Source organism: Selaginella moellendorffii, unplaced genomic scaffold (assembly GCF_000143415.4).
Source record: "Selaginella moellendorffii unplaced genomic scaffold, v1.0 SELMOscaffold_137, whole genome shotgun sequence".
NCBI classification, from domain to species: domain Eukaryota; kingdom Viridiplantae; phylum Streptophyta; class Lycopodiopsida; order Selaginellales; family Selaginellaceae; genus Selaginella; species Selaginella moellendorffii.
Window position 1 is genome coordinate 71,943 of NW_003314398.1, and position 20,191 is coordinate 92,133.

A 20,191-nucleotide genomic window follows, 5' to 3' on the forward strand; every position below is an offset into this window, starting at 1 on the left:
CTCTTAGGGTTTGTCAAGTCCTTCGTTCTTTAAGATCGAGGCGGCAGGGGATATCACAGCCACAGCACTTCGGGCTTTGAGGCGTGCCCAAATGATAAAATCATAATCTTTTGATATTTAAATTACAACTTACTACATTATATGTCTTGGCTATACAGTAATAAGAAGTTAATATTTATATTTTGTTATAACAAAAAACCTGATTAATGATAAAAAGCTCAGCTGATTTACGACGCTTTGTTTTTTGACCAAATTCGTTCCGGATATACTCACAAAAAATAAGTGTTGTTGAATGTTATATTCTCAAAAAGGCATTGAGAACTTTAGGGCTCCTCGAGATCAAGCTTTGACCTCAACAAGTACATGAACATTTACACAGAGGCTAAGAACTGAGGCCGCTATCTTTTTGCGCTGGCCATGAGGCGGGTGTATCATCTTGGTTACTTCCAAGGTAACAAATGTGATCTATTTCTATTTTACACTTCAGCAAAGCTTTGTATTGGGCAAAGAATCAAACAACTTCAAGATGCCCAAAACGGGCATACATTGTCAACATTTTGAGCACTTCTAAAACTTAATGGCCGTGCAGGAATGAGCTTTCTTTCATCCTAATTTGAGATTCGTGACCAGGCCATCTTTCTTGGGTCTGGTTGTCTGCCGCGGAGGAAGTCATTCATCGTGAGCTATGATTTGTCTGTTCTCATTCTCCATCTTGTCTTGTTTCTTTCCCCTTTTTTATCTGGTTTTCCTTTTGCAGGTGAGCTCTTCCTACGTTTGATTACCTGCTAAATAAAAAAAGAGCCACCGAAACCCAAAACCCGAGAAGAATCTTTATATTTAATTCTTTCACGACTTATCCAACTCAAGAACTCAAAAAGATGAAACCTCACTGTTACAAAACCGTAGACTACGGGATAGATTTTGCTACTCGCACGCTTTTTCTCCCTAGTCTTGCTCTCCGAAAGTTATGTTATGGATTAACAACTTATTTGCCAATATTACCAGGGTTTTGGTTAGGGCTTAAACATCACGATTGTGCTAGGGCAGGAGCTTCGCGATGGCGGCGGTGGATCTCGTCGCCTGGCTGCGGGGCCGCGCCGGCCGCTTCGACAACACGCTCTTGGCTTTCCGAAGGGATCTGGTAACGAAAGCAGTGGGAAATTGTTTTCTTTGCATTGAAGGTGAATCGCCTGTCTAGGAGGAAGGCGACTTGGATGACGAGCTGAAAGCCGCGCTGCATCTGATAGCCCGGGAAAGGTATGCTCTTGTGTACGTCAAGGATTTCTTTCCCCTTCGTTTCTTGCAGAGAGCCGGAGCCGGAGAGCGAGAAGGATGGTGGAGAGAGTGGCGGCGAGGAGAGGATCGTGGAGGAAAAGATCAGTGGCGAGGAGGCGACCAACAACGGCGACGCCACCGCCAGTGCCGCCGTCGCCGCTGCCAGTGCCGGTGGCAAGAAGAGCAAGAGGAAGAACAGGCACAAGAAGGAGACGCTGTCGGCGGCGGCGGTGGTGGAGTCGAAGGTGAACAAGAACAATCAGACGGAGACGGTGTCGACGGTGGTGGTGGAGTCGAAGACGAAGACTGTGACTTCCTTGGTGCCTCCAGAGGAGGAGGCCGCTGCCGCTGCCGCCGCCCCTGCTTCAAGGAGGAAGAAAAACAAGAAGAACAAGAACACAAATACAGGGGACGAGAACAAGGATGCCGGGATGGAAGTTGACGCAAATGCTCCTCCGCCTCCTCCACCTCCCGCGGTGGCTGTTCCTGCTCTTCCCGCCGCTGCCGTCGCTGTTCCGGAGGGGGATCTCGCCACCAAGGCCAAGAAGAGAAAGAAGAAAAGCAAGGTGGTGGCGGCGAGCGAGGATGGAGGCGCAGCGCAGGGCCACGGCGATGGCGATGGCGAGGCCGGAAGCTCCAAGAAGGTCGAGGAACCCAAGGGCGAGGATGTAGGCGCGGCGCAGGGCCATGGCGATGGCGATGGCGAGGCCGAGAGCTCCATGATGGCCGAGGAGGCTGGAAGCTCCAAGAAGCGAGCGAAGCCCAAGGAGGAGGACACCGCTGAAGCCGCTGGAGATGCCGCTGCTACCTCCGCGAAGAAGAGGAAGAAGAAGAGCAAGGGCCAGTGATGATCGAATTGGTATAGAGTGATCGAATAGCTATAGAGCGATCGAGCGAGAACGTTTTGCGGGAATAAGATCTGTAGGAATCGGCCACGAGAAAGCATCTATTTTCAAAAAAGTGAATATCCTGTGCGTAGAATATCCCAAGAATATTAGGGCTCCTGAGCAACTCTCATGACGAGGGCCGTGAGGAGCTCCTCCCTCTTCTGCGACCTCAGCTCGTCCTGCGCCCGCCTCACCTCCTCGCGCTCCCACCACTCGTGCTCGCGCGCCCTCCTCTCCGCCTCGAGCCGCTCCATCCTCTGCCGCCACTCCGCCTCGCGATCCCGGCGCTCGCGATCGCGCCGCTCGAACACCTCCCGCCACTGCTCCTCCATCCGCTGCTGCTGCTGGAAGAACTCTTCCAGCACCTCCTGCATGTTGTTGGCGCGGTACTTCTCCGCCGTCGCGCGCTGCCGCTCCTTGTCCGCCTTCCTCTTCTTCTTCTGGACGGCGCGATCGTCCTCTCCGCCGCTCGGATCCTCCTCCTCCTGCTCCTCCTCCTCGTCGCTGTTGTCGAGATCGTCGGATAGATGCGGCTGCTGCTGCTGCTGCTGCTTGGTCCGCTTCTTTGGCCGGATCAATCCATCCGACTCGAGCAGGAGCTTGGAACCCGCGTTCTTGAGCCGGGCCTTGAAGATCGAGTCTAGCTCGTCGAAGAATGGGCACTGGCGGCCATTCTCTGGATCCGAGAGCTCCTTTCCCTAGAAAGATCGCGACCCACCGACCGATCAGATCGAATCTCCAGCTATCCTAGCACAAACCTTGTAGCGATTGACGAGATTCTTCCACTTGCACTTGCACTGGTCGGCACTTCGCCGGTAGCCCCTGTCCTTCATCTTGCCCGCGATGAGCTCCCACAGCGTCTTGTTGCGCTTCGTCTGCGTGAAATCCTTCTCCAGCTCCGCGCGGATCCTAATCAGATCCCTCGTCTCGTTGAATCCCCACTGCGGGATGCGATCATCCTTCTTCCCGCCCTTCCTGCCCCCTCCCGAGAGATTTTCCAGCGCGCTAGACCCCCCAACCAGCGATTGGAGCGGCATTGCCAGGAACATCTCGTCCGCCATAGCCACGAAGAACCCTAAAAAGAGAGAGACAGACACCCTTCTCTTTACATCCGGAGAAACCGAGAAAGGTATATATTTTATTCCAAAAAGAATCCAGTCACAGGGGAGGAGCTCTTCGGAGAAATCACACAACACTACAAACAGAAAAACAAGCCAAAAAATTCCTCGCTACATAGATCAGTCGGTCGTCACAATCTTGCGGCCAGCGGCGGCGGCACCAAAATGTAGAGCGTAATTCAAGAAGAAGAAGTCCCACCGCCATAGCCGCCGCTAGAAAGATCTTCACATCCTCGCGAACAAGAAGGAGAGGGCGCTCATCCCTGCGATCACCGCCACCGCCGGAGCGAGCGCAAACCCTGCCCCCTCTTCTGGAGCTGGAGCTGGGCTGAGGGCTTGGGCCTGGGCGCAAGAAACCGCCGACGCCATCACCGCGGCCACGATCAGCGCCACCACTTCGGCAAATCTGTGCGCCATCGCGATCGATCTAGCAGCTTTTGCGAGTGAGCAAGCGAAGCGACCAAGAAAGAAGCCTAGGAAACCTATGCCAACGAAAGCATGGGGGGCCCTTTTATATATAAACCCAGGAGCGCTCTGTATGGCGGTTTGCGGGGTATATTCCGCCAAAAATTGGCCCCTCCACGTGTGGTGACACGCTATCCGCCACATCGGATTCCCGCGTACGAGTGCACGCCACGATAGTTCTTAGGGCAATGCTGGTAAAGCCGGCTCTTGCCACGTTGGTGGATCAGTGACGTGTAAAGCACGACGGCTCCACGTCGGCAATAAAGGTTAGGCCGTTATAGAGGCCGCGATTTGCGGCGAATGGACGGCCGCACGCGATGCGATCCTCTCCGTCCATTCGGGACAAACGTGGTTGGCCAAGCTTTCCACACTATAAATTCAAAGCTCTCACACTCATTCGCCCAGAACAGCATTCCACAATTCTTTCTTTCGATCGATCCATCCATCGCTGCTGGGGAATTAATTGATCTTCTGGGCGCGTTTGACGATCCAAGCCCCCGAAGATGACCAAGTTCGCTCCAGCGACCCCACTGCTGCTGCTGCCGCTGGCGATCATGGCCAGTTTGGTGATGAATTCGTGGATCCTCGCTGCAAATGCTCTGGACGAGCCACTTGCCGAGGAGGATTCCATCGCTCCCGCTCCGAGCTTCCTCCCTGCGCTGGAGACCGGTGGCGACGCGAATTTTCTCGCAGTGCCAGCGCTGTTGATTGCCGCTTGCTTGGGGGTGTTCTTGGTTCCTCGCTAGGTAGCATATAAATGAATGTGGATTGACAAGCAAGGAGAGTCCGTACGAGACATATTCCAGGGGAATCGTTTGAAATGGCGACGCGAGCCCAAATTTTCAAACCAATTTCTCCGCGTGAGTTGAAAATCCTTCGCTCGATTGGACTCGGATTCTGGAATTATCGATCGATGCTTTCTCGCTACAAGTTCTTCCATTTATTGAGAGATTAATGTGAGCTAGATCGAAGTTATACAGCACAATCTCTACGAAACAATTCTCTTCTACATCGCGTCTTCACAGGACCAACGCGAAGAATTCGATGAAGCTCGCGGCAAGCAGCGCTAGCAGCAGGGTCGCCGAGGGCGATGATCCAGTTGCATCCGAGATCGCTCTGCCCGGCGCGGGGCCATGGTGAGGATGAGGACCCGGGGCTGGAGCCGGCGTCGCCATCGCCACTCTCACCACGAGCACCACCAGCAGTAGCGCCGCGATTTCCACACGATTCGCCTTCATCTTCATCCAAGCGAAACCAAGAAACTCGAAGAAGAAGAAGAAGAAGAAGAGAGAGGTTTTGGGTTTTTATAGAAACCCAAGTGCCACGTGGCGCGGAGCTGGCAGTCCATGTGTCACCCCAGCCATGTTGCCCTAAAAAAGGAATGAGTCAACTTGGGGATGCACGATCCATTCGCTCCCCATAGATAAAACCCCTGGACGGGCTCTCCTTTGTGTGCATTGACATTTTAGTTGGTTCTAGGTAGAGCGTCCCTCCGCTAGTTCTCGCTTCTCGCTCCTCGATCGATCGATCAATCGCGCCTGGGAATTCCTCGAGGGACTTGTCGATCGATTCTTCTTCCCCTCACGCCATGGCTGCTTCTTGGAGGATCAAGCTCGTGCTTTTCCAGCTCCTGTTGGTGATGGCGATGGTCTTGGCTCACGAAGGCCACAACCACGGCCCGGCAATGGCACCGGGGCCGGGCATGCACCACCATGGTCCAGCTCCAGCCCCTAATTCTAGAGCCATCGCCAGCAGCACCACCACCGCCATAGGAGCTTTCGCGCTACTCCTTGTGGCCTTTCAGTTCCTGGTATAGACAAGCTTGTGCTTGCAAGTACAAATTAAATAAACATTTACATGGTTTTAATATATAGAAGATTTTATCAAAAGCCAAGAGTGTTTACATCTAATATCTAGGATTTTTGTATAAAAAAAGCCATGGTTTCTCTCCTTTGGCGTACTCTTTGATCCCAATTTCACGGATTCGTACGTGTTTTGACAGTTTGCATGTACTACATTTTGGTACAGCTTTTGTACTACTGAAGTGCATGATGCAGCTTGTAATGTATAGTATACAAAGAAAAAGAAAAAGGATTTTAAGAATAGTTATTCCCCATGAAAGGAATTAGTAAAGAATAACAATATTGTTAAATAAAGCAGAAAAGAAAAGAAAAAAAAGAACGTTCCTGTTCTTTCTGCCCATCGCGTCGTGTTCTTCATAACACTGCGCTGTGTGCGCGTTCGCTTCTTTTCTCCGTGTTTCTACAGCTAGAAACGAACTGGAGACGACAAAAGATGGATCGTATTCGCAGCAGCCAATTTGACTCGATCCTGGAAGAACAAGCCCGAGCTGACTTTAGAAACAAAGCAAGAAAAAAGAGCGTACCTTGCAAAACAATTCGACTCAATTCTACATGGACTATAAACTCGAGAGAGAAAAAAGGAGTCCCCTTTGACTTACAAAATTCTTTTTCTGCGATGTTGGTACTTCTGTACATCGAGTGTCGATCGTTTTTCGACTGAAAAGGAGTGTTGCTTTGTTCGCTCCTTCGTAAATAATTGTGTGTATGCGTGTGCTGTATCTCTATACACAAAGCTTTCGCCTTTGCTTCCTTCTTTTAGAAGTGTTCTTTGTGGAACTCAAATCTGGTGCTCGTCTGATACGTGTACTCGCGCGATATCTGGTCCAGCTCTTTGGCCAGAAGAGACGATCCGCAAAAGAATACACCTGGATTCGACAGAGAGCTCGATCTTTAGATCTTGGCTTTCTAACTATGAGAGAACTTTCAAAGCGAGAAACTCTTACCAATTCTAGAATCCGGATGCGTGCTTGCGAGCCTGGAGAATACTTTCCTCCAGTTTGGCTTGGCAAAGTGCGTGCGTACCTAGCACAAGAGAGCAAAACAATCATCAAAAACCATCACGAGAGAGGAAGCAAAGGGAAAAACTATTTACTCTGGTTCCCGAGACAATGTCCACACCATTCTTGGCATGGTGGAGAGCTTGGACCATGGTGATCAACGCAGACCTTGCGTCGCCCTCCTCGTAAACGCTCGTCAAATAGTTGTGCATCTCAATCACAGCCTGAAGAGAAAGATGATAATAGTGAGAAACAAAGTCTCGAAAGAAAAAACCACCTTTTGATCGATCTCGGCAACTTCATTCATCACGCCTTTGAACCAGTCGAAAGATCCCTGCTCTCTCGTCACCCAGTAGAAGTAAGCGTTGGTCGGGCCTCGCCTCTTTCGCCTCCGCGGGCTCTCCATGGCCCGGATCATGTCAATGTGGACGGAGTCGCTTGGCGATGGGTGGTCGGAAGTTTTGATGTGGTTGAGCATGTCCCGGAGGATGCTGATGAACGGGGTGGCTCCAATGCCCAGTCCGACCAGTAGCAACACATCGTACTTCCGGTAGTCCTGCGCCGGAGCTCCGTAAGGCCCGTCGATCAACAGCTTTGGAAACTTGTTCCGCGACGCCGCGCCAACGATGTACTCGGCTCGGAGAAGGCCACTCTTGTTTCCAATCGGTGGCTCACACACCTGCAGTGAGACGAGAAAAAAGATGAAGCAAAGCTTGCATCAACTTAACGATGACTTTACCTCGGAGAAGATTCGCTTCATCTCCTGCGTCCAGTCGCCAAGAACTCGGATATGTACGCTCACGAAGTCGTCTCCAGGGGCGGAGGTTATGGAAAACGGATGCCTGGACGGACAATAAATGCCCAGACAAGAAAAACACACAAGAGTCTTATGGAACTGGTGGGACGAGCAAGAAAAATAAAGGAAGGAGAAGAAATTTACCACTCGAACGGTGAGATTGCTGGGCATTTAAGGAAGAGATACATGCCGCTTTTATACTTGAACCCAGGTGGCTTCGTCATGTGCAAAGCCAATACGTTTCCAGTGTAGATCGCAGCCTGCAACCATAAAAAAAAGAAAAAAAGAGGAACACGGCTTGATCAATCTTTTCTTTCTCTACTCAAGTTACTCACGTACCTTGAGAATCTGTACAGAGTAATTCCCTGATCGAAAGTATCTCAAAGTTCGCTCCCCGGTGTAAAGAAGCAACGGCACGCTGAGGTACATCCAAGTCTGGGAGCTCAAAAAAGAAAGCACACAACTGTAGTGAGTGGTGGAATCCGATGCAAGGAAGAATCCAACGCATTACGATCGAAATGACGAAGAAAAAAGAAGAAAAAAGAAAAAAGCGCGAGCGAATCAATGGAAACAAACGAGCAACCAAACACAAAAAACAACCAAAGCAGGAAGAAAGATGGATAGGATCGATGAAGTTCATCCACAAGCAGGAAGAAAGATGGACAAACTTACGGTTTTATCCTTGAACTTGAAGCTCAAGAAGAGCTTGAAGCTGTGGACGATGAGACAGACGTAGACGATGACAAAGAGGTGGTGCGAGTACCAAAAGGCGTTGAACCCAGTAAGGCGATGGAAGGGCCATGGTAACTTAACGAGGCTCCGGCGGAACCAGCGGGTGGCGAGCGTGAAGGCAATGATCATGAGCACCACCATGATGATCCCGGTGATCCCCGTCACCGACTTGACAATGTCCATGTAGCTCGGCTTCTCGTAGTGCCAGCCGCGGCCAATCTTGGCGTTAAAATCCTCGTCCGAGGCTTGCACGATCCGGGGGAAGTCGCAGGCAAGGTGGACACCGCCATGGATGATAACTCCGAAAGCAATCCCGATAGTAATCGCCTGGTAAAACGTTGGAAGGTGTGAGAAAGAGCAGTTTGCGAAGAACGAAGGCAAGTTTCTCAAAAGCCTAGTTTGCGAAGAACGAAGGCAAAGTAAAACTTTCGCAAAGAGATTGATCAAGCAGAGCGAAGGAAACGAGAGACTTTGCCAGTAACACACATGAAGAATGCGAAGAAAAACACTCAAAATCGGAACTTGCACGACAATGGAGAGAGGAGAGAAGAGAGGTTTGTGAAGAACAAAGGCAAAGAAAACTCGACGACCTCATGGAAGCAAATGCAGCCATGCAAAGAGATCGCTCAAAGCTTTCAGAGCGAGGAAAGAGAGTTTGCCACCCATGAAGAATGCAAAGTAAAACACACAAACTCTGGAAACTTGCGACGACCTTGAAGAACACATCCGCAAAGGAGTCGCAAGAAAATGGAAAAATCTGGAAGCTTGCGAAGAACAGTAGACAAGCAAGAGCCCCAAGAAAATGGGAAGCAAGGACACGAAGGATCGAGCAATCAAAGAAAGAACTTACGATGGGTGACTTACTTTGTGGAAGTTGATGTTGTCGTCGAAAGGGACGACGAGGCCCAGCCATGTCGATCGCAAGGTGGTGATGAGGTTCCTACAAACCGGGAGCAAGATGAGCGCCATGTTGAGCTTGAGCGTCTCCGCGGCTCCCTTGGCGGCGCACACGCAGTAGCCCATGATCTCAAACGCGGCACGGTTCTTGTACTGCACGAACTTCCAGGTGAAGAGCGCCACCATGGCCGCCAGCCACACCGACACCACCCAGATCCTCTGCCAGTGCTCGCTCACGTAGTTCCTGGTGGTGCGCGACAAGGCGCGGATTGGATTCCGCCGCCGCGGCGCCACCAGCGTCTGGCTGTAGTTGAGCTGCTGGAGATCGCGGCTGTAGCCCCCGATCGGCGCTCCTCGCATCAGCTGTTCTAGCTGCCATAGCTGGAAGAAGGAAGAACAAGAAAACGATTGGTTCTTGGTACTTGGTTCTTGATCTATCGATCGATCCTGGGAGATTGCATGGATCGGATGGGATGGGCTGGATGGATTGCTCACCTCGATGTAGCCCAAGTTGTCGGGATCGAGCTCCTCCATGATCAGCGCGGCGTACTCCTCGGCTTGCTCCTTGAGCTTGGAGAGCTTGTTGGCGGAGGCGCTGAGCATGATCACCTGGATCGATGGAATCGTGAGAGAGCTCGCAATTGGGTCTCGTTAGCTTACCTCCTTGACTTCCTCCTCGGAGATCCGGCCATCGGCATTCTTGTCACACCTGGATAGAAGAACACATAAGAAAGAGCTCAAGAACAGCTGCGAGAAGAGAGATTTCCATCCTTACATGTCGAAAAAGATCTGCATTCGCGCATCGAAGCTCTGATCCGAGATCTGGAGCCAAAACTCGTAGAGATCCCTCTTGGAGATTTGCTCCGCGTTGGTCATCCCCTTCTTCCTCGCCAGCGCGTCGAAGAGCTCGCCCGCAAACTCCTTGGAGTCCTTCATCCCTGCAACCCATCTATCGATCAATCGATCCAAGAAGGAAGAAAGGAGAGAGGAGAAAGGAGAAGGAAGGATCTCTCTTACCAATGCATTGCCCGAAATCGCCGCGATTGAGCAGCCCCTCGGGCGACGCCAGCTTGTCGAATCGCTCCTCCACGCTCTTCCACAGCGCGGATCGATCGGCCGCGTTGGCGCCGGCCTTGGTGATGAATCGCAGCCCGTGGAGCGCGTTCTCGGCGCCCGACTTGGATCGCGAGAGGTACCTGGGCCGCGAAGAGCCAGCATGCGCACCACCGCTGCTCGAGGAGCTCGTCGCGGCGGCGGTGGCGGCGGCGATGGCGTCGGGGTTGAATCGCGAGGAGAGGACGCGCGCGGCCGCGTGCTTGAGCTCCTGGGACAGCTGCTTCATCCGGCTGGACGTGTTGGAGGCGGTGCGCTTGAGCGAGCTGCGCAGCGATCTCTTGTCCGCCCAGTGCTGCTGGTGATCCAGCGCAGCCACCGGCGCGGGCGCGAGGAGGTTCCTCTCGGGGTGCTCCTCGCCGCCGCCGCCGCTACACTGCACCGCGGCGGCGGCGATGGTGGGATTCACGCTCCTCAGCTTCACCGAGTCGTCGCGCACATCCAGCGTCACCTCCACGAAGTGGTGCTGGGCGATGGCGCCACCGCCACTGCTGTGATCCAGCGCCTGGTCCCATCGCAGTGGCACTGTGGCGATGTGAGCTCCCCCTCCACCTCCTCCTCCTCCTCGGCCTCCATAGCTGGGATGAATCGAGAGCTCTTGTGCTTGGTGGCTGGATCTTCCCTGTCTCATTGCAATCAATCAAACCGGCCGCCAAAGAAAAATCCACGCTGTGGAAATTTCTTCCACTGGAAAGGTCGCAATCTACCAAGATCGATCTATCGATCTATCTACCAAGAAAAGAAGAGTTTCTGCGCTACAGTCGTGGCTCCTCCTCCTTTTTTCTTCGTCTCATCACCACCCGGATGCTTCCCGTGCTCACACGGAGAGGAGGAAGAATGGAGAATGGTGGCCGTAAGTAGATACCAAAGCAAAGATAAAAGAAAGAATGTTAAGCAAAAGCGCGTAGCCGGGTGCCCGAGGTCGGTGCCCCCGGTGTCCGAGGTGGAGTCCGAGCTCCTCCACTCACTTCCTTTTGAGAGTCTAGCCTCCAATCCTTGGGAAAAGGGATCTGCCTAAAGCGCCCATGCAGTGGTGGAGGAGAATCGAGCTCGATCGCGAATTCGAGCTCCAGGAGTGGCGGAGAATTGAGCCCTCCGCTGGAACGCTCATAGAAATAGGTTTTAGAAGAGGTGGAGAAGAGGAGGAGGGAAAAAAGAAAAGAAAAGCAACGCACCTTTGCTCTTGTGTGAAGAGGAACGCGCCGCTTTGACGGTGTTGGCTTCGTAAATGCCGCGAATATGCGGATTCTAGAATTGGCTGGTCGTTGACTTTGCCCGGTCAAACGTTTCTCCGGCTGTGGTCAAACCCCTAGGAACTAGAGTGCTACTGGGCGATGCGCCGGAAGAGTTCCAGTCAACGCACCCTGGAATGGTCACTTGGCGAGTTGGCGTGGTCCACTCCATCCAGTGGCTCGAATTTTTTGCTCTCGATCGTGGCTCGCAGCTGGATTGGAGATGGAGATGGCGGTGTTGCGGTGGTGGCGTGGTGGTGTCCGGTCAATCTAGGAGGATCAAACACACTGGCGTGCGCGGATGGATCTCGATCCCGATCGATCGATTGGAAGTGATTGATTTGTCCCTCCACCACCGAGAGGAAACGAAATCATTGAAATCATTTCGAGACCCCGCCAAGATCTTTGCATCGCGCTTGCGTTTGTCTGACGAGCCAAGAACACGGCGGGGCGGGCGGGCGGGCGGGATGGACTAGAAGTTTAACAAGGACGAAACAATGACTTTGGCAGTGTCGTCCCTGGCGATTTTCATCCCTCGAGGACTTCTAGAAGCGCAGCCCTTCAAGCCAAAGACCATGTACGCCAGCCAGCGATGATTTTAATAAAAGATAGATCATGTGTTTGTGTATGACAAAACTTTGATGATCCGCTACATTGAAGAAAAAAAAGCCAGCAATTCTTGGCTAAGGTACAAAGATTGGATCCAAAACTTTTATAAAAAAAACAAGGAAAAGAGGGAAAAAGCTATTTGTCAGGAATGGGATTCGAACCCATGCCCTTGCGGACTAGTACCTGAAACTAGCGCCTTAGACCAACTCGGCCATCCTGACTCCACTTGAAAAGCTTTGCCATTCCATCATTCCTATCGTGTATATCGTCCAAGAGAAACGGGCAACTTGACCACTTTCTTCTTCTTGGCCCCGAGAAAGAGCCATGAAGCTCTCCATAGTGCTCCATTTCGTCACACGCCGCATCCATTCTCTCTGTATGGCAGCTTAGCTCCAACGTCTTGTCCCACCCACAAAGGATGTATGATGCGAAGGAGCAAAGCTGAGAGTAATTCCTTCTTCTTGGTCTTCTCCTTTGCTCGGACCATCCTAGCGAAGATCACTTCGCTCGAAAGCGATTGCTAGCCAGCTTTACGCTGGAGAGCTTTTGGATCTTGCGCGACCGGAGCGAAACTCTTGTCAACGACACAGCTAGCTCTGGCAACCCACGGACGAGCGAACAGAAGAGAAAGGAGAAAAACAAAAGTGAGACATGTAAAGTCAAGTTAAGAAAATAACTAAGAAATTCCAGAGAAGCTCGGCTTACACAGGGATGCGGTATCTCAACACTCCATAACAGCGTCCATCCATGATCCAGCACTTGAAAAGTACAAATACAGTTCTGCAAGCCAAGGACGACAAGCCGATTAAATCAAAGCACACGATGGAAAAGAATTAAAAAGAAATGGAGAATGCAAACGTACGGAGTTTGCAGCGCTTAGAGAAAGCACGTCTCCATTCGACGATCCATGCCTTGACGTGAAAAAGAGATTCAGCACCAGCGGGGAATAGGAGTCGCCATAGCTGCATGATTTGCCGGAACTTCTGAAAGGTTGGTGCAAGCCGGGCGGTCATTTAATACCGGCTTCTCGCGTCAAAATGTAGCTCTAGTGTGCCGAGATGTAGCAGTTTTTAGTCGCCTTCCGGGTGGGAATGCTTCTTGAAGTACCTCTGGCCCTCCCCCGGACTTCTAGCTCCAGGTGAATCATTGTCCATGGCGGCCGGAGGATCCGGAGAAATGTCTTGAGTGGAAGGAAAGCCCTCCAGCGGCTCGTGGTCCGATCCCTGCCTCTCGAGGTCGTCTTGAGACTCTTCTTCTTTGGCTCCTGCGACATCCGAGTCCATCGGAATCACGTCGTCAACATCTTGTGCGGCACCTCCATCGTCAACAGCTACACTCCCATTCTGCAATTAAATAAAGGTCGCTTCCATTCGTTTAAACTGAAGTATTGAAAGAACCTGATTTTCTTCCGAAGGAGGAACTGTTGCGGCGTCGTCACCTTTCTTTGCTGCCTTTTGCTTTGACTTGTCCGACTTCCCATGAACTTTAAGCCGAACTTCCTGGGTAAGTAGCTCAGGCGGCACAACACCTTCGATTCCTAGCTCAGTGAACTGACCAGGTAAAAGAGGAAGGATTAGAGAGAAAAATAGAACATGCATACTGCATACCCTTGCAAATCCTTCCAAATCCTGCCTTGCCGAGAATCTTAAGCCTTTCCAACAGTAGACCTGAATAGAATGCCACTATTACGAAAGTTTCCTTCTTCACGGAGGTATACCTTATCGTTTTTGTGACTGTATTCCGCTTCAATACCAGACATAGGATCCATCTGCAGATAGTCAGGCATTATCTAAACCCGGACAAAGTTTGAAAGCTGCTTACATCCTCAGCCAAAGCAGTCCAATACTCGTGAACTGGAGGCGTCTTCACTCGCTGTGGATCAGTCAGAGCATTCTGCAACATGCGTCAGAACTGTATATTAAACTCGAGTGACACATACAGGATTTTGATCCGCCCATTTCCACAGCTGTGAGAGTTCCTTGTTTCCCAACCTCCATCGCTGCTTCCTGTGGTAGAGTTTTATTTAGTGAGAGTAACAGGAACTTCTCGCAGACCTCTTTTTAGTCCCTTCAATAGACGATTTGCGTTCAGAAACGTTTTTTTCAAATGGTGGGCAACCATCGCGTTTCCACCAGACCTAAGCAAAAACAGTGCATGAGCTGACTTTACTCGTAAACAATAACTTGCTTACCCAGTTTTTTTCACGTTCAAGTAAATGCTCAATGCTCTTCAAGAAATCTTTTCCTTTAGGAGGAGTAGATTCTAAAAGACGCTTCACGCGATCTTCCAAAACCTTTACTTCATCTTTCTGCGAGAAAAAAAATTGAATACCCATAATGACAAATTATAGAAATATACCAGACTTTCTCTTGCTGCTTCTTTTTCCGTTTTACCGGGTGTCTGTTTAAATCAAATTATTAGTCGGACAAGATGCATATTGTTTTGAGCTTACCTTCAAATAGTCAAAAACAATCAGGCACTGTACAAGTACATGTCTCCTAAAACTGGGATCTTTAAGCTGTTACCAAAGACTTTATAGCAGTACACGTATAAGCTGAATCTTACCTCGAGAGACATCAAATTACAACTGGTAAGATACTTCGTATTAAAGGTCATGTCATCGCCCTCATCAAGCTGGTGGGAAGTGCTATCATCATCTCCCAAAGGCTGCGCATCAAAGGCGCTCAAAACAATCTGCAAGAAAAATTTCGGTCACATTGCGCAAACTCATAGTCCAGAAAGAACTGACAGTTAAACTTGCAGAGAAGATATGCCATCTTGGGATCAGTGCTGCGGGGTTAGAGAAGTGTTCCTGAGAAGGAAAAATAAGAGGATATCAAAAAACTTTAACGAGAAATCTGCACCTGAAGTCCCCAAAAAGTCTTGTAAAAGTTGAAATCAATAGGCACATCTATGGAGAAAAAAGATAAAAAACAGAACATGAGGTTGGAACCATCAGTTGGCGTACCGTCAGGTTGGTCTTTCTCATAGTTTGTTTCGTTAGAGGTATTGAATACACCCTTAATATTTACAGCTGAAATCCACATTTAAGTAGCTGCGGCCTTAAGTTAAAATTTTAAAAATCACCTGATCGTTCATAGAGAGGAAAAACGTGTGCAAGAAACATAAGGATTCGGCCGCAAAATACAACATCATTCGCCTGCAATATGTAAATTAGCCTCACGAAGAAAAGAAAAACGCCCAGTCTGAACCTTTGAAAGTCGTCTTAGCAACTGATTGCAAGTTCTCAACATGACCAGTTTCCCCCGCCCAAACAATTCTGTCTGGATCATCCACAACTTACTTACATAGTCGCACGAAGTAGAAAGCATACCTTTCCAAGAACTTCCTGTTTCCCCTCGATGTAGGCAAAAACTTCCTTACAATCTTTGATAGTCGATACTTCTGTTAAGTCCTCTAGCAGCTGGAAAACCATGCCTCCCTCAACATGGGTCTTCTCGCAGAGATACAACACGATGTCTGGGGGTATAAGAACAGTAAGTAAGGAGCACGAAAGAAAAGAGGAAGAGGATAACCGACCAAGGAGCCTGGTGATCAATCCACCGCTGTTGTCCGAGTCGTCTATAGAACGCCCATACTGCATTACGGGCTCCCCGGCATCCACAGCAGCGCCCTGCCAAGAAAAAAAACAGTACAAACATCAATGTAAGACGAAGATGCGTACCACAAGTTCTTGGAGCAGCAAGCGCAATGCGTTTTCCAGGAGCTGATTCTCGTCCTGGACCAACACGGCGTGCTTCTGGGGCTTCATCGCCTCCTGCATCGTCGCTAGCGCCACCGACGCAGCAGGCGACGAGTGCGAGATCGCTTGCTTGAAAACATCCTGGAAATATTTCCCACCGATTGGCCTGAGCTGAGATCGCGAAGAACTCACCAGAATCCTGTTGCGATCGGATTGGAGAGCCGAGAAGACTGGATCCGCGACGTGCTGGAGCTGGACTCGTAATCCCCCGCCCGCGTCCACCATCGCTTGACCTAGCCCTAAACCCTCCATTTTCTTTTGAAATGTAGCATTGGTTGTATAAATGCGATCATAGTCATGGTGGCAGTGGTATATTCTAGAAGCGACTCTAAAGGAGAAAAGATCTTTGGTTCTATCAGAGACTAGCCAGTGCTCACGAGTAAACTTGCCGGAAGCTTGCCTTGCAAACAGGGACTGATATCCAAGGCCGCAAGCCACGAGCCATTAAACACGAGATTGACACCAGGGAGTGGAACTATCTCGTCTTCGTCTTGCTCCACAAACATCGTCACTGCTCCCTTTGGAGATGGCGAGAATTGGTCCTCTCCAGCCGAAAGCGTATACGTCCTATAAGAGACCACGCATACAAGCTCTCATCTCTTAGACAAGAGAAAAACTTGCTAGTACCTCATAGTGTTCTCATCGATGCTTCCTTTCTCCGACTGGAGCCTTCTCATCAGCGGGGTGGAACTGGAACGCGAGGTAGTGCTCCTGGGACTCTCGCTTAAACTGGGCGTTTCCTGGACCGCGGAGTAAGCCAACCTCGACACTGGGCCATCGGCTTGGTAGTCGCTTATAAAGTCCTGGAGCTTGGAATGGAGCTGCCACATTTCCCTGTCGTGCCGAGCAAGAGCATCAGAGTCGAAGAGTCCGCACTTGACGACCCCCTCGCAGACGAGCTTGCACAGCGCGGTGTTGAATAGCGGAAGGCCAAACTCGATGCTCTGAGGAACCCACTGCCAGACCGGTGCTCCACTGCCGCTGGTGGTGGTCTCAGAAACTACACTAACCAGACGAACGTATCCCATGGTGTTGAGGTGGAGTTCCTTCACCGCTTGGCTTAGAGCTTGTCCGGCCGAGTCCGGTTTGTAGAGTGGCAGAGCGATGTCCTTTGTAACAAGTTCGGCCTTTTCACCACCCTGGAAGGACTCCTTCGAGTAAGGTTGGACGACCACTGCCGAGTGTTTGAGGAGAGTGTTCACTACGTGAAGGAGAACTCCACCTTCTACCAGAGTTCCCTCGAATTTACCACCTGGTCCTCCAGCAGCAGTCCCATCCCCCCAAGTCCACACCAGCGCCTTGTAACACCGCGAGAGAGACTCTGGAAGCATTCTAAGTCGCTGCCCCCGTATCAAAGCCACCGAGACAGGCCCGGCTCCCGCAACGCTGTACAGGAGTAACTTCATCCATGGTGTCGTCGCAGCTCGTGAAGGAGGTCCAAAGTGAACGGGTCCGCCTCCCTCTGATGAGATAACGGCAGGACGCGATGGTAGCGGTATCATTGAGACGATGACGTCGTAGTCCCGGCGGAAGACTCGTTGGATGGTTGCCGCTGCCAACCCGGACAAGCTCTCACAGCGGACAACGTCGACTCGGACCTTCTTCGCGTTGTCAAAATTCTCCTTGTTAAACGAGACATCGTCCAGGATGCCCGAGCCGCCAGAACGGAGGCACTCCAGTGCATGCCGCAAGCTAAAGGCATGGTCTGCGAAATGCTGAAGTTCGCCTTCACACTCGGTCCCTTCAACTTTACGTAAATCTTCACACATTTCGATGACGTGTGAGTCTCCTAACTTTCCAGCTTCGTAAAGTGTTACTGCATGACCTTTCAGCCCTGCTTCGCGAGAGAAGTAAGTATCAACGTACCAAATTGACACTGATGCTTACGAGGCGAGAGAGATCCCATCATGAGGTAAGAGGTCAGGTCGGCATCCACCAAGAATGCGAAACGTACAACTCCAGGGAGTTCCGTGGGAGCGTCGCTGGTACTCGGTTCTCCCTGGTTCTCAGAAGGACGATGAACAGGGCTTAAAGCAACTGTAGGATCGTCGTCTCCAAAATCAGAAGATGGAGATCCTGGCTCGTTGGGATCACTTAGAAGAGCTGCGGGATCAACTCTTTTCTTTGCCCAGCCAAGACGAGCGGCTAAAGACACGGCTGCTTCCAGCTTGGAAAAGTCAGCCTGTAATGTTGAAGCGAGCTCAGCAATAGTAGCATGCTCGCTTGAAGTGATGAAAACTGCGTAGAGAAGTCTGGAGTGAAAACCGCCATAAGTTTCAGTAATAAATAAGCAACAAGTTCTTACTCTTCAGTGGGATCCTCGTAATTTTGGTTCTGGTTTGAAACAAATCCCTCCAAAGTTAAGACTGCGGAAATTCAGATTACAACAGAAGAAAGAACTATGTGATTAACAACCTTGGAAGTGATCGTCAGGAGATACCGGCACGTCAAAATACACAAAACCTCTACGATAGAGACCACGTACAATGAAAGGATCATGCTCTCCAAACCGAGCAACATCATCCTCGCACACTTTCTCTACCAGAATGCTCTCCTCTTCTGAGAGTTTCTGTTTGAATAGACGTACAATTCAAAGTTCCTAAAAGTAAGATAGAGCGTCTGTAAATTTCATTAGCTGATTGGTGCAATCGAAGAACTTCACCCTTATCTCATCTTGCGAGAGGTTCACAACGTTGATAATCCACCAAGCTTCAATACAAATGTCGGCCGGCTCAGAAGGCAGTAAATCTTTAGCAAAAGACTTATTAATTCTCCACATAATTTTCTGGAAGCAAGGGACATTTAAAGTCTATGCAAAACAATAAAAAGAATTACCTTTGCTCTGCATTTATTCAAGACATCTATGTACTCGTTGCGTCCAATTCCAGTCACCCGCAACGCATCAGCAGCACTGAAGTTCGGAATAGAATCGTAAGGCCTTTCTGATGGAAATGACAAGAAGGTTATAAAGAAGATGACCTCGGCTGCAAACCATACCATCTTTCAAAGCTTCATAGAGCATATCACAGTAGTGTTGGAACGGAGAAACTCGAAGAATACGGCAGACGTAATCGGATAAATGATATGGAAAGAGCTGTCAAGAATCAAAAGTTAAAAACGAAATCGAGAAAAACGACGGAGATGTACCGCAGAATTTCGACGAAGATAGCGCATCAGCTCGTCGTAATAATCACTTTCCTTGCAAGTGTTTTTGGCAAGAGACTCGCTCCACCTCAAACGATTTTTGATGCAGTAGTCTTTTATCCTGAAAGCTAAGAATGTTAGTGAATCAAAGAATTAACGAGCTTACTTTTTGTGCCATTCTTCGCTAGATTGAAGATAGAGCTTGAGCCGCTTTGGAAGCTTGTCCCAGTTAGCCTCGTCTTCAATAGCCTTCGCGATCATCTGTTCCTCAACGTTGGAGTCCAGCCTTTGCATCGTGGTCGACAACAGAAACCTAAATCCGAGCAATGTTATGACATGAGACTTCATACTGGGCTCCTTGTGCAACTGCCAGTCGTTCGTTACGTAAAAAAATGCGCGTTAAGTAATAAAATGAAAAAGAGCCTCTTCACATTCTCACGAGAGGAACTTGTCTCAGGCTCGTTCCTCCCATTTGTCTCTCAGAAATGACCATGGTCCCGTTGCGAACGTTAGCCTGCATCGGTCAAAAACTTTAAACTGGTAGTAAGACCATCTAATTACCTCAAAAATCCAGCAGCAGCTCGCAAAGCCATGACAAGCGTCAGGCCCATCCAGACTCCTGGAAGTCCGAACCTCCTAGGAGCCAACAGTAAAACAGCTGAAGAAACTAGTGCGTTTGACATCTGCCAAAAAGAGAATAGAAATGTAGACATAGCAAGTACAATCTTACCATTGCATATGTCGAGTATCTGAAATCGGAAGCACCATAGTGAATCCCATCAAAAACAAAAGCAAGCGAATTGATCGGTTGCGTCAAAGCAACGAACTACAAAAATAGACAATGTATCTCTTGTAGGAAAAGAAGAAAAGCTTACTGGCATAATCGTAGACATCACTTTGAGCACCCCTATATCGCTGGTGAACAGCTTAGATAAAATACTGGACGATGTACCGAGGATTGTGGTCATTAGAATTCCCAAAGAAAAGCCCATCTACGAAAGTGTAAGAAAAGAGAAAAGGTGAAAAAATATTTTAAAAAAAGCCAAGCAGATTGACATACTTGCAAGACACGATAGGATACCAGTTTAGCCCGTCTATAATCTCTCTTTGCAAATGCACCAGCTAGAAGAGCCTGAAAAGCTACGGGTTAGCTACTTAGAAATTTTGAACTCCAATTGTTTCTACCTGGACAGCTATTGCCAACGAATCTGAAAGTAGCGACGCAGCAAGCCAAAGTTGCATACAAACTTGATGAGCTGCCATTGGTATGGTGCCTTGACGGGTAGCCATCGACGTAGAC

At 49.8% G+C, this 20,191-nt stretch overlaps 6 protein-coding genes and 1 non-coding gene across 8 annotated transcripts in view; 1 reads left to right on the top strand and 6 right to left on the bottom strand.

Annotated features, from left to right (window-relative positions):
- Positions 1-1,025: 1,025 nt before the first annotated feature.
- On the top strand, positions 1,026-2,235 carry LOC9629227 (WAS protein family homolog DDB_G0292878). The gene is made up of 3 exons (XM_002992501.2): positions 1,026-1,141; positions 1,199-1,257; positions 1,307-2,235. The coding sequence occupies exons 1-3, from the start codon at positions 1,058-1,060 to the stop codon at positions 2,121-2,123; spliced, it is 960 nt and encodes a 319-aa protein (XP_002992547.1). The 5' UTR covers positions 1,026-1,057; the 3' UTR covers positions 2,124-2,235.
- LOC9629228 (trihelix transcription factor GT-3b) lies at positions 2,196-3,773 on the bottom strand. The gene is made up of 2 exons (XM_002992517.2): positions 2,921-3,773; positions 2,196-2,860 (listed from the first exon to the last, which is right to left on the bottom strand). Exons 1-2 carry the CDS (start codon positions 3,221-3,223, stop codon positions 2,270-2,272), a joined length of 894 nt encoding a protein of 297 aa, XP_002992563.1. The 5' UTR covers positions 3,224-3,773; the 3' UTR covers positions 2,196-2,269.
- A 2,051-nt stretch (positions 3,774-5,824) lies between these two features.
- Positions 5,825-11,298, bottom strand: LOC9629449 (respiratory burst oxidase homolog protein F). Its single transcript, XM_024666214.1, has 14 exons — positions 10,048-11,298; positions 9,806-9,968; positions 9,691-9,739; positions 9,526-9,639; positions 8,998-9,411; positions 8,074-8,460; positions 7,741-7,836; positions 7,546-7,661; positions 7,345-7,447; positions 6,883-7,284; positions 6,701-6,829; positions 6,552-6,630; positions 6,132-6,473; positions 5,825-6,076 (listed from the first exon to the last, which is right to left on the bottom strand). The coding sequence occupies exons 1-13, from the start codon at positions 10,772-10,774 to the stop codon at positions 6,364-6,366; spliced, it is 2,889 nt and encodes a 962-aa protein (XP_024521982.1). The 5' UTR covers positions 10,775-11,298; the 3' UTR covers positions 5,825-6,076; positions 6,132-6,363.
- An 826-nt stretch (positions 11,299-12,124) lies between these two features.
- Positions 12,125-12,205, bottom strand: TRNAL-CAG. Its single transcript has one exon. It is a non-coding gene; the product is annotated as a tRNA-Leu (tRNA).
- Positions 12,206-12,240: 35 nt separating this feature from the next.
- Positions 12,241-16,021, bottom strand: LOC9629450 (THO complex subunit 1). 2 transcript variants are annotated; one of them, XM_024666195.1, is made up of 22 exons: positions 15,880-16,021; positions 15,670-15,828; positions 15,525-15,618; positions 15,319-15,464; positions 15,197-15,268; positions 15,072-15,144; positions 14,953-15,018; positions 14,849-14,895; positions 14,734-14,796; positions 14,550-14,678; positions 14,437-14,502; positions 14,343-14,384; positions 14,176-14,292; positions 14,039-14,121; positions 13,924-13,990; positions 13,806-13,877; positions 13,702-13,752; positions 13,592-13,651; positions 13,382-13,534; positions 12,847-13,327; positions 12,690-12,764; positions 12,241-12,580 (listed from the first exon to the last, which is right to left on the bottom strand). In XM_024666195.1, the coding sequence occupies exons 1-20, from the start codon at positions 15,997-15,999 to the stop codon at positions 13,055-13,057; spliced, it is 1,953 nt and encodes a 650-aa protein (XP_024521963.1). In that variant the 5' UTR covers positions 16,000-16,021; the 3' UTR covers positions 12,241-12,580; positions 12,690-12,764; positions 12,847-13,054. The 2 variants fall into 2 exon arrangements, with proteins under 2 accessions (XP_024521963.1, XP_024521962.1); XM_024666194.1 differs by lacking the exon at positions 12,241-12,580 and having other exon boundaries at positions 12,620-12,764.
- Positions 16,022-16,039: 18 nt separating this feature from the next.
- Positions 16,040-19,261, bottom strand: LOC9629451 (protein FAM91A1). Its single transcript, XM_024666197.1, has 10 exons — positions 19,058-19,261; positions 18,895-19,012; positions 18,745-18,841; positions 18,583-18,689; positions 18,410-18,532; positions 18,163-18,316; positions 18,053-18,113; positions 17,635-17,999; positions 16,375-17,581; positions 16,040-16,314 (listed from the first exon to the last, which is right to left on the bottom strand). The coding sequence occupies exons 1-10, from the start codon at positions 19,237-19,239 to the stop codon at positions 16,110-16,112; spliced, it is 2,619 nt and encodes an 872-aa protein (XP_024521965.1). The 5' UTR covers positions 19,240-19,261; the 3' UTR covers positions 16,040-16,109.
- Positions 19,262-19,271: 10 nt separating this feature from the next.
- LOC112343165 (protein DETOXIFICATION 45, chloroplastic-like) overlaps positions 19,272-20,191 on the bottom strand; it is a 2,315-nt gene continuing 1,395 nt past the window's right edge. The window contains exons 8-13 of the mRNA XM_024666225.1: positions 20,077-20,190; positions 19,952-20,023; positions 19,767-19,883; positions 19,622-19,717; positions 19,453-19,574; positions 19,272-19,405 (exon numbers count right to left, since the gene is read on the bottom strand). Of these exons, the coding sequence (XP_024521993.1) occupies positions 19,345-19,405; positions 19,453-19,574; positions 19,622-19,717; positions 19,767-19,883; positions 19,952-20,023; positions 20,077-20,190 (582 nt within the window). The 3' untranslated portion in view covers positions 19,272-19,344. The remainder of the gene's footprint in view (positions 19,406-19,452; positions 19,575-19,621; positions 19,718-19,766; positions 19,884-19,951; positions 20,024-20,076; position 20,191) is intronic.

Excerpts from the sequence above, each read along its gene's own strand:
- LOC9629227 (XM_002992501.2), top strand. The coding sequence starts at position 1,058 with ATGGCGGCGGTGGATCTCGTCGCCTGGCTGCGGGGCCGCGCCGGCCGC. Across the intron at positions 1,142-1,198 it reads TGGCTTTCCGAAGGGATCTG|GAGGAAGGCGACTTGGATGA; the intron begins GTAACGAAAGCA and ends TCGCCTGTCTAG. Across the intron at positions 1,258-1,306 it reads CATCTGATAGCCCGGGAAAG|AGAGCCGGAGCCGGAGAGCG; the intron begins GTATGCTCTTGT and ends CGTTTCTTGCAG.
- LOC9629228 (XM_002992517.2), bottom strand. The coding sequence starts at position 3,223 with ATGGCGGACGAGATGTTCCTGGCAATGCCGCTCCAATCGCTGGTTGGG. Across the intron at positions 2,861-2,920 it reads ATCTCGTCAATCGCTACAAG|GGAAAGGAGCTCTCGGATCC; the intron begins GTTTGTGCTAGG and ends CGATCTTTCTAG.
- LOC9629449 (XM_024666214.1), bottom strand. The coding sequence starts at position 10,774 with ATGAGACAGGGAAGATCCAGCCACCAAGCACAAGAGCTCTCGATTCAT. Across the intron at positions 9,969-10,047 it reads CGATTTCGGGCAATGCATTG|GGATGAAGGACTCCAAGGAG; the intron begins GTAAGAGAGATC and ends GATGGGTTGCAG. Across the intron at positions 7,662-7,740 it reads ACTCTGTACAGATTCTCAAG|GCTGCGATCTACACTGGAAA; the intron begins GTACGTGAGTAA and ends TTATGGTTGCAG.
- LOC9629450 (XM_024666195.1), bottom strand. The coding sequence starts at position 15,999 with ATGGAGGGTTTAGGGCTAGGTCAAGCGATGGTGGACGCGGGCGGGGGA. Across the intron at positions 15,269-15,318 it reads AACAGGAAGTTCTTGGAAAG|ACAGAATTGTTTGGGCGGGG; the intron begins GTATGCTTTCTA and ends TGGATGATCCAG. Across the intron at positions 13,991-14,038 it reads ATTGAAGGGACTAAAAAGAG|GAAGCAGCGATGGAGGTTGG; the intron begins GTCTGCGAGAAG and ends ACTCTACCACAG.
- LOC9629451 (XM_024666197.1), bottom strand. The coding sequence starts at position 19,239 with ATGAAGTCTCATGTCATAACATTGCTCGGATTTAGGTTTCTGTTGTCG. Across the intron at positions 18,690-18,744 it reads CTATGAAGCTTTGAAAGATG|AAAGGCCTTACGATTCTATT; the intron begins GTATGGTTTGCA and ends CATTTCCATCAG. Across the intron at positions 18,533-18,582 it reads TGAATAAATGCAGAGCAAAG|AAAATTATGTGGAGAATTAA; the intron begins GTAATTCTTTTT and ends CCTTGCTTCCAG.